Source organism: Drosophila virilis, chromosome 5 (genome assembly GCF_030788295.1).
Source record: "Drosophila virilis strain 15010-1051.87 chromosome 5, Dvir_AGI_RSII-ME, whole genome shotgun sequence".
NCBI classification, from domain to species: domain Eukaryota; kingdom Metazoa; phylum Arthropoda; class Insecta; order Diptera; family Drosophilidae; genus Drosophila; species Drosophila virilis.
In genome coordinates, this window is record NC_091547.1 from 26,287,710 (window position 1) to 26,300,070 (window position 12,361).

Below are 12,361 nucleotides of genomic sequence, written 5' to 3' on the forward strand. Positions count from 1 at the left end.
AGGGGACATCAGCTGAGAGTCTGCGGTTCCAGCACTTGCAGAGTCTGTGGAAGCAAACATCATAACCTATTGCATCTTGGCAAGACAAGCAGCCACAGCGTTGCTTCTAGCTCACATAATGTTCAAGAAGCCGAAACGTATACGTCATCTCAAAACATCCTGGCGGCAACTTCATCGTCGACACTCCCCATCGACCAGCATCTTAAGCTTGATGTTGTCCAACTGCCACTGCCGACATCAATGTACATAATCACGCTAGCTCCTTGGTGCCCTGCCGTGCGTTGCTCGACTCTGGGTCGCAATTGTACCTCTCGTCTTGCTCATCAGCTCCAGCTGCGCAAATTCAAGTCCACAGCAGTCGTCTCTGGCATTGGTGATGCAGCATTTTCGTCAGATGGTTTTTCGGTGAACATTAATGTCCAATCTCGAGTGTCTGAATACTCCACATGCATTCCGGCATTGATTGCACCATCCATCACCGATAATCAGCCTGGTTTCACTCTTGACCCTACATCATGGAACATTCCATCGAACATACAACTAGCTGATCCTGATGGCTGGATGACTCCTATCAACAGGCGATTCGCCGATTCCTTAATTTAGAGAGGAAAGTCATATGTCACTTGTTAGCTTAGCTGCACTGGACCAGTGCAAATACTATCTGCCACATCACTGCGTGCTGAAGGAGGATAGCACTACAGCCAAGCTAAAGGTCGATACTGATGCGTTTTCGTCCATTCGCAGTCGCCCTCACAGGCGACATATGCAAATGTATCGATGCGTACGAGTCGAACCAGCAGACAGCTATCTTCAATGTATCCTGTGGCGTGATTCTCAGCATCAGAAGATACAGACTTACAAATTAGACACCGTCACCTACGGCACAAAACCAGCATCGTTTCTCTCAGTGCGGGCTGTGCACCAACTGGCCATGGATGAGCAGAAGGCATTCCCTATTGGCGCTGACATTATTAAAAGGGATTTCTACGTGGATGATCTCATCTCTGGTGGTAGCTGTGTTCAAGAAGCAGTTGAGATATTGAAGCAAACGTCTGGACTACTCGCCAAGGGCAACTTTATGCTGCGAAAATGGTGTTCTAGCGACGATACTCTACTCCAAGGCATACCGGAAGAGGATAGAGAATCGCTGCTTAAGTTCAACGATGGCAGCGATAGCACGAAAACGTTATGCCTCGTTTGGGATCCCGCCTCGGACTGTTTTCTTTTTTCTTTTTCTCTACTGAGGCTACCCTCGAGACAGACAAAACGATCAATCCTCTCCTCAATTGCTCATTTTTACGACCCCCTTGGTCTTGTTTGTCCTGTAATAACAAAATCTAACATTTTTATGCAGGATCTCTGGAGAGAGAAACTGGACTGGGATGAGAGCTTGCCTGTACACTTAAGCGAAATCTACCAACTGAAAATGTTTAACAGTCGTTATTACTGTTGGTCAGACTCTGCTGTAGTTTTGGCTTGAATTCGCAATGATGCTTCCAAGTTCAATATTTTCGTTGCCAATCGGGTAGCAGCCATCCAAGAGCTCACCACTGGCACGGAATGGCATCACATTCCCACTGAATAAAAACCGGCGGATATAATTTCACGAGGAGGGCTGCCCAGTCAACTCTCCAGGTCTCCGTTATGGGCCCATGGCCCGAGCTTTCTCAGAAAAGAAAAGGAAAAGTAGCTACCTCCTGTGAACCTGTCGAATCCTTGCCAGAACTCCGACACAAGGTATTACTCGGATCTGCAGTGCAACTTGATTTCTCGATTGGCTGCAAGTTCATCAACTCGTTCTCCAAGCTGCAACGCGTCTTTGCTTACATTTACAAGTTTGTAAATCGAATCCGAGGATCTGAGGTAACTGTAAGCCACGTGCATCATGGCACACATCTGTTGCTGCGGTCAGTGCAAATGGCTACTCTTGGCGATGGAAGGAAGGCCTGCCAAACGGTCTAGCTCAATAGGCTCTCTCTCGACATTCTTTGACGACTTCGGATTACTCCGCATCGGTGGACGGCTGAAAAAGTCGTCGTTGGACTTCTCAGCGCGAAATCCGATTATATTGCCTCACCAGCATTCTGTAATCCACTTTCATAAACGTAATTTACATGGTGGACCTTGCGCCGTATTGGCTTCGATTCGGCTCCAATACTGGCCCATTGGCGGTCGTAACACAGTCTCTGGTGTTGTTGCCAAATGCACAATCTGTTTTGGTGCCAAGCCACGATTGGCAGAGCACATAATGGCAGATCTACCAGCTGATCGTTTCGAAACATCGTATCCTTTTATGGTTACAGGCGTTGATTACTGTGGACCATTCTTCTACAAGAGCGAAGTCCGCAACAGGCCTCCCGTGAAATACATTAGCCTGTTTATATGCTTCGCTACAAAGGCAGTACACTTGGAGCTTGTAAAGGATTTGTCTACAATATCGTTTCTAAACGCCCTAAAACGCGTCATCCTAACTCCCACTAGACCTTCAAGGATCTGGTCTGACAATGCGACAAACTTCGTAGGCCCTAAAAATGAGTTGGTAGATCTGAACCGCCTGTTCCTGAGTGACGAGCATGTCAAGGCTGTTCACGAGTTTTGCCTATCCGACTCTATTGAATTGTCGTTCATCCCTCCTCGCCCTCCACACTTTGGCGGGCTATGGAAAGCCGCTGTAAAGCAGAAGGCAATAATCATAATTACAGCTTAAGGGCAAAGGATGTTTGCTCTTTGTCAGTTGCTGCCTACTCTCTTCATTGGCACTTTGCCTCCTGCATTGACGCCCGCTGCCCATCGTTCTGAGCGGAGCTCAATGTCATTCGTTTTGCATATAGTTTTTAGTTTTTCGTTTGATCGCAAGCGAGGCACAACTATTTCGAGTTGACTGCCGAGCAATATTATAACATTTCGTAAATTATAAGTCCCATGTGCGGCAAATAAATACATTTGAAACAAAATATAATTCTTCGAATTTCGTTGCGCACAAGGCAGTGCTATTAAATTAGTTGCAAAAAGGCTTGTAACTACACAAATATTTTTCCCATCGTGTCCAGCATACACAGAGGGCGGTATAAAGAGGGATCATCCAATTACTTGCCGGGCTTCGGGATGTGCACAAGTCGCTGGAGTTTCCATCTACTTGGCACTGTGCATTCCACTTTACATTGATTGTACAGCTCCATGAAGCTTCTGGGGTGTGCAGCAAAGACAGCTTTTATTACCCTGTTCGGTATTCCGTCTGGTCCAAGGGTCGGCCTTTCGCTTCGCAGCAATGCTCAGTACCTCATTGTCGTCGGTGGGTGCACAGTCGTTTATTCCATTTGGTAGTTGCCGTGCAATTCCAGGTGGCTGTCGAGGAAAGAGCGTTAGAACTATTTGTTTCAGCTGGTCCGGGTTTGTTGGCATTGGTTGCCTGCATAGCCTTCCCATGACTAGCTTGTAAGCCAGTCAAAAAGGCTCCGCTTCCGCAGAGTCGCAGAGTTCTAGGATGTATCGGGAATTGCTGCGTCTTAAAGCTTCCTGGAGTAATTTTTTTGGCTCTTCCGCCTAGCTGCGAGGCACTCTTTGCGCGCTTTGGCTATGTCCTCGTTCCACCAGGCTACCGGTCTATGTGAGTTTCCACCCTTGCGAACTTAGGTCAGTATAGCATCAAATGCGTTGGTAATAGTCTCTGCAATCGCGTCAGCAGAGCTGTTGGCATCGCCTCTTATGCCACGTCCTTCTACCATAGGGAGGAGTCTTTCCAGGTCCACAGTGTCCATCTTGTATTCAGTGTGTTGGATAGAAAACCTGGTCCCATCATGGTTCCGGGTATAACAGATGTTCACAAATTCCAGAATGATTGGACCAAGTCATTCCACCTAGCAGCTACTCAACTCGTTCGTCTAGCTCAGGCCTAACTAGGCTATACACCAAGGACGTTCCAACATTCCGTAAAGTAATTGCTTTCATGGAAAAGGCTAAATGCCAAAACTACCACAACCAACTCCAAGAAGATAAACCTTTACGCATTGTCATCAAACAGATGGCGTCCTCTACAGCCTAAGGCTCTATAATAAAGGCAATGCTAGGCAAAGGACACAAGGTAGTCAACATCTTCAATCCTAAAGGCAAGACCCCAAATGGCACTGAGCAAAGCAGGCTAATTATATTTTTCTTAGACCTCAAAGCGGCTTCCAACAATAAGGAAGCACTAAAAATAAACCTTTTGTGCCGTCAAGGAGTCTTTGTGGAGCGCCCCCGCCGATCTGCTGACGTTATCCAATGCCACCGCTGCCAAGATTATAGCCATTCTTAAAACTACTGCATGGAGTAATTCGTTTGTGGTAGATGTGCTGAAGAGCACCCAACAGGATCGCCCCTTTGCAAAGCAGTCCAGGCAGACGACTTCTTTTGCGCCAACTGTTGCGGAAACCATTCTGCCAACTACAAAGGCTGTAAATGGTTCATAGACCGAATCAAGGTACGCAAGCCGGCCCCCAATATCTCGGCTACTCTCCACAAGGCGCATAATAACCACGCTCGGCAACACAACAATGCAAACCAATTTATCCCCCCTCTCAGGGTAGCTGGCAAATCTGTTTCATTTGCGGACATGCTCAGATCGGGCAACCCTACCAACAGCCAGCGAAGAGGCGTCACCCAATGCAAACCAGATGGTTAATCGAACGAAAGGCAGCTCAACCACATCCCCGGAAACAAGCCGAGCGAGGATACGAACTCGAGAATTTCGGCTCTTGCAGAGGCCATGCTAAGCCTTACCTCAAGAATAGACCGGATCCTTAATACGCTTCATAAAAACTCCGAAACTCAGCACATCCTGATGTCGCTAATTTCTCGCCTTATCCCATCAAAATGAGCCAGTTAAGGATCGGATTATGGAACGCAGATGGCCTTAACAGAAAAATCCAGGAACTAAGGACTTTTCTCGCCACCCACTTCATTGACATAATGCACCTAACGGAAACGCACATGCACATGAGCTCAAAAATATATGTCCCCGGTTATACTACATATATAACACAACATCCCAGCAACTACCGCAGAGGAGGTGCCGGCATATTAATCCGCCATAGCCTGAGCCACCATCCCCTGGAACACATTACCCAACCACATCTGCAGATGGCCGCAGTCAAGATAAGCACTAGCAGAGGGGACTTCACAATTGCTTCTCTATACCTCCCGGCGGCTGGACCAAAGCAAATTTTGAGTTCATTATAATGATCCAAGGACAAAAATTCATTGCCGGAGGGGAATGGAATGCGAAACACAGACTATGGTGAAACAACAGAGCCTGTACGAGAGGGCAGAATTCGCACGAAGCCATCATCGACTGCAGATGCGATGTCTTGGCAACCGGAGATGCAAAATACTACGCGTACAACTCGCAACGCACTTCTAGTGAAGTAGACTTCTTCATATATGGTGGCCTTAGGCAGAGCTCACTTTCCATCGAGACCAAATATGACCTCTTTTCGGACCATCTTCCTCTTTTGGCTACTGTCCACACCAGCCCTATGCAGCAGACAAAAAGAAAGAGATTACTGCCACCAAATGGGGATGTTGAAAGATTCCTGACCTCACCTGAAGACATTGAGGATGCTATCGATAATTCCATGGCGAAGATTCGAGCAGCAGCCCAACTTGCTTCACATGCTATAGACCCGATTCGGATATCGCCCCCTCGAGGCTCAATCCATCCGGCGGCAGCTCCACTTCTGGCATTAAAAAGGCGGCTACGCAAGGAGCACGTGCGCACTGGTGACCTAAGAGTAATCAGGATATATAGAAGGATATCCAAGCTCCAGAAAGTCCTCGCGGCCATAAGCAACCAGCAGTTCAGCAGAAAATTTATGGACGCAAGCCCAGATGCTAGCACGGGATACAGCTTCTGGCAGTTGACAAAAAGCTTTAAAAGACAGCCCGTCCGCAAAAGTCCCATAAAAAGAGAGGATGGTTTCTGGGCCAGATCGATCTTGGAACGTGCTGAAACTTTCGCCACGCACCTAGAGGAGCGATTTGAACCGTTCGATTCCCCCCACTCACTCCATGAAGAATACATAGACAGGACCCTTGAAGCACCACAGCAACCTGATCTGTCCACTCTCCAGGTGACACAAGGTATTACTCGGATCTGCAGTGCAACTTGATTTCTCGATTGGCTGCAAGCTCATCAACTCGTTCTCCAAGCTGCAACGCGTCTTTGCTTACATTTACAAGTTTGTAAATCGAATCCAAGGATCTGAGGTAACTGTAAGCCACGTGCATCATGGCACACATCTGTTGCTGCGGTCAGTGCAAATGGCTACTCTTGGCGATGGAAGGAAGGCCTGTCAAACGGTCTAGCTCAATAGGCTCTCTCTCGACATTCTTTGACGACTTCGGATTACTCCGCATCGGTGGACGGCTGAAAAAGTCGTCGTTGGACTTCTCAGCGCGAAATCCGATTATATTGCCTCACCAGCATTCTGTAATCCACTTTCATAAACGTAATTTACATGGTGGACCTTGCGCCGTATTGGCTTCGATTCGGCTCCAATACTGGCCCATTGGCGGTCGTAACACAGTCTCTGGTGTTGTTGCCAAATGCACAATCTGTTTTGGTGCCAAGCCACGATTGGCAGAGCACATAATGGCAGATCTACCAGCTGATCGTTTCGAAACATCGTATCCTTTTATGGTTACAGGCGTTGATTACTGTGGACCATTCTTCTACAAGAGCGAAGTCCGCAACAGGCCTCCCGTGAAATACATTAGCCTGTTTATATGCTTCGCTACAAAGGCAGTACACTTGGAGCTTGTAAAGGATTTGTCTACAATATCGTTTCTAAACGCCCTAAAACGCGTCATCCTTACTCCCACTAGACCTTCAAGGATCTGGTCTGACAATGCTACAAACTTCGTAGGCGCTAAAAATGAGTTGGTAGATCTGAACCGCCTGTTCCTGAGTGACGAGCATGTCAAGGCTGTTCACGAGTTTTGCCTATCCGACTCTATTGAATTGTCGTTCATCCCTCCTCGCCCTCCACACTTTGGCGGGCTATGGAAAGCCGCTGTAAAGCAGAAGGCAATAATCATAATTACAGCTTAAGGGCAAAGGATGTTTGCTCTTTGTCAGTTGCTGCCTACTCTCTTCATTGGCACTTTGCCTCCTGCATTGACGCCCGCTGCCCATCGTTCTGAGCTGAGCTCAATGTCATTCGTTTTGCATATAATTTTTAGTTTTTCGTTTGATCGCAAGCGAGGCACAACTATTTCGAGTTGACTGCCGAGCAATATTATAACATTTCGTAAATTATAAGTCCCATGTGCGGCAAATAAATACATTTGAAACAAAATATAATTCTTCGAATTTCGTTGCGCACAAGGCATTGCTATTAAATTAGTTGCAAAAAGGCTTGTAACTACACAAATATTTTTCCCATCGTGTCCAGCATACACAGAGGGCGGTATAAAGAGGGATCATCCAATTACTTGCCGGGCTTCGGGATGTGCACAAGTCGCTGGAGTTTCCATCTACTTGGCACTGTGCATTCCACTTTACATTGATTGTACAGCTCCATGAAGCTTCTGGGGTGTGCAGCAAAGACAGCTTTTATTACCCTGTTCGGTATTCCGTCTGGTCCAAGGGTCGGCCTTTCGCTTCGCAGCAATGCTCAGTACCTCATTGTCGTCGGTGGGTGCACAGTCGTTTATTCCATTTGGTAGTTGCGGTGCAATTCCAGGTGGCTGTCGAGGAAAGAGCGTTAGAACTATTTGTTTCAGCTGGTCCGGGTTTGTTGGCAATGGTTGCCTGCATAGCCTTCCCATGACTAGCTTGTAAGCCAGTCAAAAAGGCTCCGCTTCCGCAGAGTCGCAGAGTTCTTGGATGTATCGGAATTTGCTGCGTCTTAAAGCTTCCTGGAGTAATTTTTTTGGCTCTTCCGCCTAGCTGCGAGGCACTCTTTGCGCGCTTTGGCTATGTCCTCGTTCCACCAGGCTACCGGTCTATGTGAGTTTCCACCCTTGCGAACTTAGGTCAGTATAGCATCAAATGCGTTGGTAATAGTCTCTGCAATCGCCTCAGCAGAGCTGTTGGCATCGCCTCTTATGCCACGTCCTTCTACCATAGGGAGGAGTCTTTCCAGGTCCACAGTGTCCATCTTGTATTCAGTGTGTTGGATAGAAAACCTGGTCCCATCATGGTTCCGGGTATAACAGATGTTCACAAATTCCAGAATGATTGGACCAAGTCATTCCACCTAGCAGCTACTCAACTCGTACGTCTAGCTCAGGCCTAACTAGGCTATACACCAAGGACGTTCCAACATTCCGTAAAGTAATTGCTTTCATGGAAAAGGCTAAATGCCAAAACTACCACAACCAACTCCAAGAAGATAAACCTTTACGCATTGTCATCAAACAGATGGCGTCCTCTACAGCCTAAGGCTCTATAATAAAGGCAATGCTAGGCAAAGGACACAAGGTAGTCAACATCTTCAATCCTAAAGGCAAGACCCCAAATGGCACTGAGCAAAGCAGGCTAATTATATTTTTCTTAGACTTCCAACAATAAGGAAGCACTAAAAATAAACCTTTTGTGCCGTCAAGGAGTCTTTGTGGAGCGCCCCCGCCGATCTGCTGACGTTATCCAATGCCACCGCTGCCAAGATTATAGCCATTCTTAAAACTACTGCATGGAGTAATTCGTTTGTGGTAGATGTGCTGAAGAGCACCCAACAAGATCGCCCGTTTGCAAAGCAGTCCAGGCAGACGACTTCTTTTGCGCCAACTGTTGCGGAAACCATTCTGCCAACTACAAAGGCTGTAAATGGTTCATAGACCGAATCAAGGTACGCAAGCCGGCCCCCAATATCTCGGCTACTCTCCACAAGGCGCATAATAACCACGCTCGGCAACACAACAATGCAAACCAATTTATCCCCCCTCTCAGGGTAGCTGGCAAATCTGTTTCATTTGCGGACATGCTCAGATCGGGCAACCCTACCAACAGCCAGCGAAGAGGCGTCACCCAATGCAAACCAGATGGTAAATCGAACGAAAGGCAGCTCAACCACATCCCCGGAAACAAGCCGAGCGAGGATACGAACTCGAGAATTTCGGCTCTTGCAGAGGCCATGCTAAGCCTTACCTCAAGAATAGACCGGATCCTTAATACGCTTCATAAAAACTCCGAAACTCAGCACATCCTGATGTCGCTAATTTCTCGCCTTATCCCATCAAAATGAGCCAGTTAAGGATCGGATTATGGAACGCAGATGGCCTTAACAGAAAAATCCAGGAACTAAGGACTTTTCTCGCCACCCACTTCATTGACATAATGCACCTAACGGAAACGCACATGCACATGAGCTCAAAAATATATGTCCCCGGTTATACTACATATATAACACAACATCCCAGCAACTACCGCAGAGGAGGTGCCGGCATATTAATCCGCCATAGCCTGAGCCACCATCCCCTGGAACACATTACCCAACCACATCTGCAGATGGCCGCAGTCAAGATAAGCACTAGCAGAGGGGACTTCACAATTGCTTCTCTATACCTCCCGGCGGCTGGACCAAAGCAAATTTTGAGTTCATTATAATGATCCAAGGACAAAAATTCATTGCCGGAGGGGAATGGAATGCGAAACACAGACTATGGTGAAACAACAGAGCCTGTACGAGAGGGCAGAATTCGCACGAAGCCATCATCGACTGCAGATGCGATGTCTTGGCAACCGGAGATGCAAAATACTACGCGTACAACTCGCAACGCACTTCTAGTGAAGTAGACTTCTTCATATATGGTGGCCTTAGGCAGAGCTCACTTTCCATCGAGACCAAATATGACCTCTTTTCGGACCATCTTCCTCTTTTGGCTACTGTCCACACCAGCCCTATGCAGCAGCCAAAAAGAAAGAGATTACTGCCACCAAATGGGGATGTTGAAAGATTCCTGACCTCACCTGAAGACATTGAGGATGCTATCGATAATTCCATGGCGAAGATTCGAGCAGCAGCCCAACTTGCTTCACATGCTATAGACCCGATTCGGATATCGCCCCCTCGAGGCTCAATCCATCCGGCGGCAGCTCCACTTCTGGCATTAAAAAGGCGGCTACGCAAGGAGCACGTGCGCACTGGTGACCTAAGAGTAATCAGGATATATAGAAGGATATCCAAGCTCCAGAAAGTCCTCGCGGCCATAAGCAACCAGCAGTTCAGCAGAAAATTTATGGACGCAAGCCCAGATGCTAGCACGGGATACAGCTTCTGGCAGTTGTCAAAAAGCTTTAAAAGACAGCCCGTCCGCAAAAGTCCCATAAAAAGAGAGGATGGTTCCTGGGCCAGATCGATCTTGGAACGTGCTGAAACTTTCGCCACGCACCTAGAGGAGCGATTTGAACCGTTCGATTCCCCCCACTCACTCCATGAAGAATACATAGACAGGACCCTTGAAGCACCACAACAACCTGATCTGTCCACTCTCCAGGTGACTCTCCCCTGGATATGATGAACTGGATAGCAGAACAATAAAGCTGCAATCCACCAAAGGCCTACTCTTCATTGTGCTCTTATATAATACAATGCTTCGAATCGGACACTTTCCAAGGCAATGGAAAAGCGCTCTGATTGCCATGATTCCAAAACCCAAAAAATCGCTCACGCAAGTCGAATCTTATCGACCAATCAGCCTGCTTCCGACCCTCTCCAAAATATTCGAAAGAATATTAATGGCCAGAGTGTCGGAACTGGATTGTGTTAAGCGCATTATACCAAGGCATCTGTTCGGATTTCGAAGACGGCATGGGACACCGGAGCAGCTCCACCGAGTGGTGGATTTCATCCTCGACAGCTTCGAGAACCTCGAGTACTGCGTCGCGGCATTTGTTGATATCAAACAAGCGTTTGACCGAGTGTAGCTCAAAGGACTCCTGTTCAAAATAAAAACTTTGCTTCCCCCCTCTCTTTTTCATATAATCCACAGCTTCCTCAAAAACAGAAAGTTTGAAGTGGTAGTCGACGGCACGTTCTCTGCCGTCAAGCAAATCCAAGCTAGAGTCCAGGGCAGTGTCCTTGCTCCGTGGCTCTACACTGTTTATACAGCCGACATGCCGACCGTGGACCCGACGACACTGGAGCATCCCGATAGCTTTAACTTTGCCACGTTCGCCGACGATACAGCAATTCTCTCAAAAGCCAGCTGTGTTTACCAAGCCACTAACCAACTACAAGAATACCTGCACGAGTTTGAGACTTGGGCATCAAAGTGGCGAATTGCCATCAACAGGCATAAATCGATTTTCTGCACATTTGCGATCCGGAGAGATACCTCGCCAGGAGTATACGTCGAAGGCGAACTTCTTGATCATAAAGACGGCCATCGCTTCCTGGGAGTCTATCTTGATCGCAGACTCACTTGGAGCAAACACATCGGAACAACATGGCACAGCGTACGTCAAAAACTAAAAAGTAGGGCTTGGCTCCTTAAGGCAAGCAGCAAGCTTTCTCTGTTGTGCTGCTTTATAAAACTCTCCTGGCCCCAGTCTGGCGCTATGCAAGACAAATTTTCGGCACGGCAGCAAAATCTCACTTGAGGAAAATAAGTATCTTCCAAGCGAAGGTACTCAGACTGAGTGCTGGGGCTCTAGCAAGTGACCTAAAGGTCCCCTTGGTGGGGGACCTTCTTCGTCAGCAGTCCACCAGCTACATGGCCAGTCTTTCTGCTCACCCCAATATATTGGCTAGAAGAATTTTCAGAAGAAAGTGACGGAGACTTCGTAGAATCCACCCCATCGACCTCCCAAACCGGGTAATCATTTGCAAAAAAAAAAAAAAGAAAAGTAATAATCATACTAAAAATATAAGATAATTTGAATGATTATAAAACCTAATAGGTAATATTAAGTATGTTTATCCTATTATAGTCAAGCTAGGTTAAGATGCTCATGTATAGTATCAATAAATTAGCTAATAAAAAGAGAGAGAGAAAAAAAAAAGTGTGTTGGAGCCTTCTACTGGCGCCTCTGCTTCCAGCTTGAGAGGTGTCCGTTATCACCGCAAAGTGGTCGCTGTGGGTGTATACATCCTATCGGAGAAGCCATTTGGCTTCTCGGGCAACGTCTGCGCGACCCGCTCTGCTGTAGGTGCTTTTTGTGCCAACGTTCAACAGACAGACATTCAGCGAGGCAAGTATGTCCAGAAGGATGGTTCTCCTTGGTGTCGTTCTGTTGCTGCCCCATTCTGTGGCTCACTCGTTGAAGTCCCCGGTGATTGTCACAGGAAATTTGCCGTGCGCGTCTTGTTTGATGTCTTCAATAATGGCTGTGTACTCTGCCAGGGGTATGCTTGGTGGTATATAGCAGCTATAAACGTAT

At 47.3% G+C, this 12,361-nt stretch overlaps 1 protein-coding gene across 1 annotated transcript; it reads left to right on the forward strand.

Annotated features, from left to right (window-relative positions):
* The first annotated feature begins 6,628 nt into the window (after positions 1-6,628).
* Positions 6,629-7,087, forward strand: LOC138911345 (uncharacterized). Its single transcript, XM_070209918.1, has one exon. The coding sequence runs from the start codon at positions 6,629-6,631 to the stop codon at positions 7,085-7,087; it is 459 nt and encodes a 152-aa protein (XP_070066019.1).
* The last annotated feature ends 5,274 nt before the right edge of the window (positions 7,088-12,361 follow it).

Coding starts and splice junctions, on each gene's coding strand:
- LOC138911345 (XM_070209918.1), top strand. CDS start 6,629: ATGGCAGATCTACCAGCTGATCGTTTCGAAACATCGTATCCTTTTATG.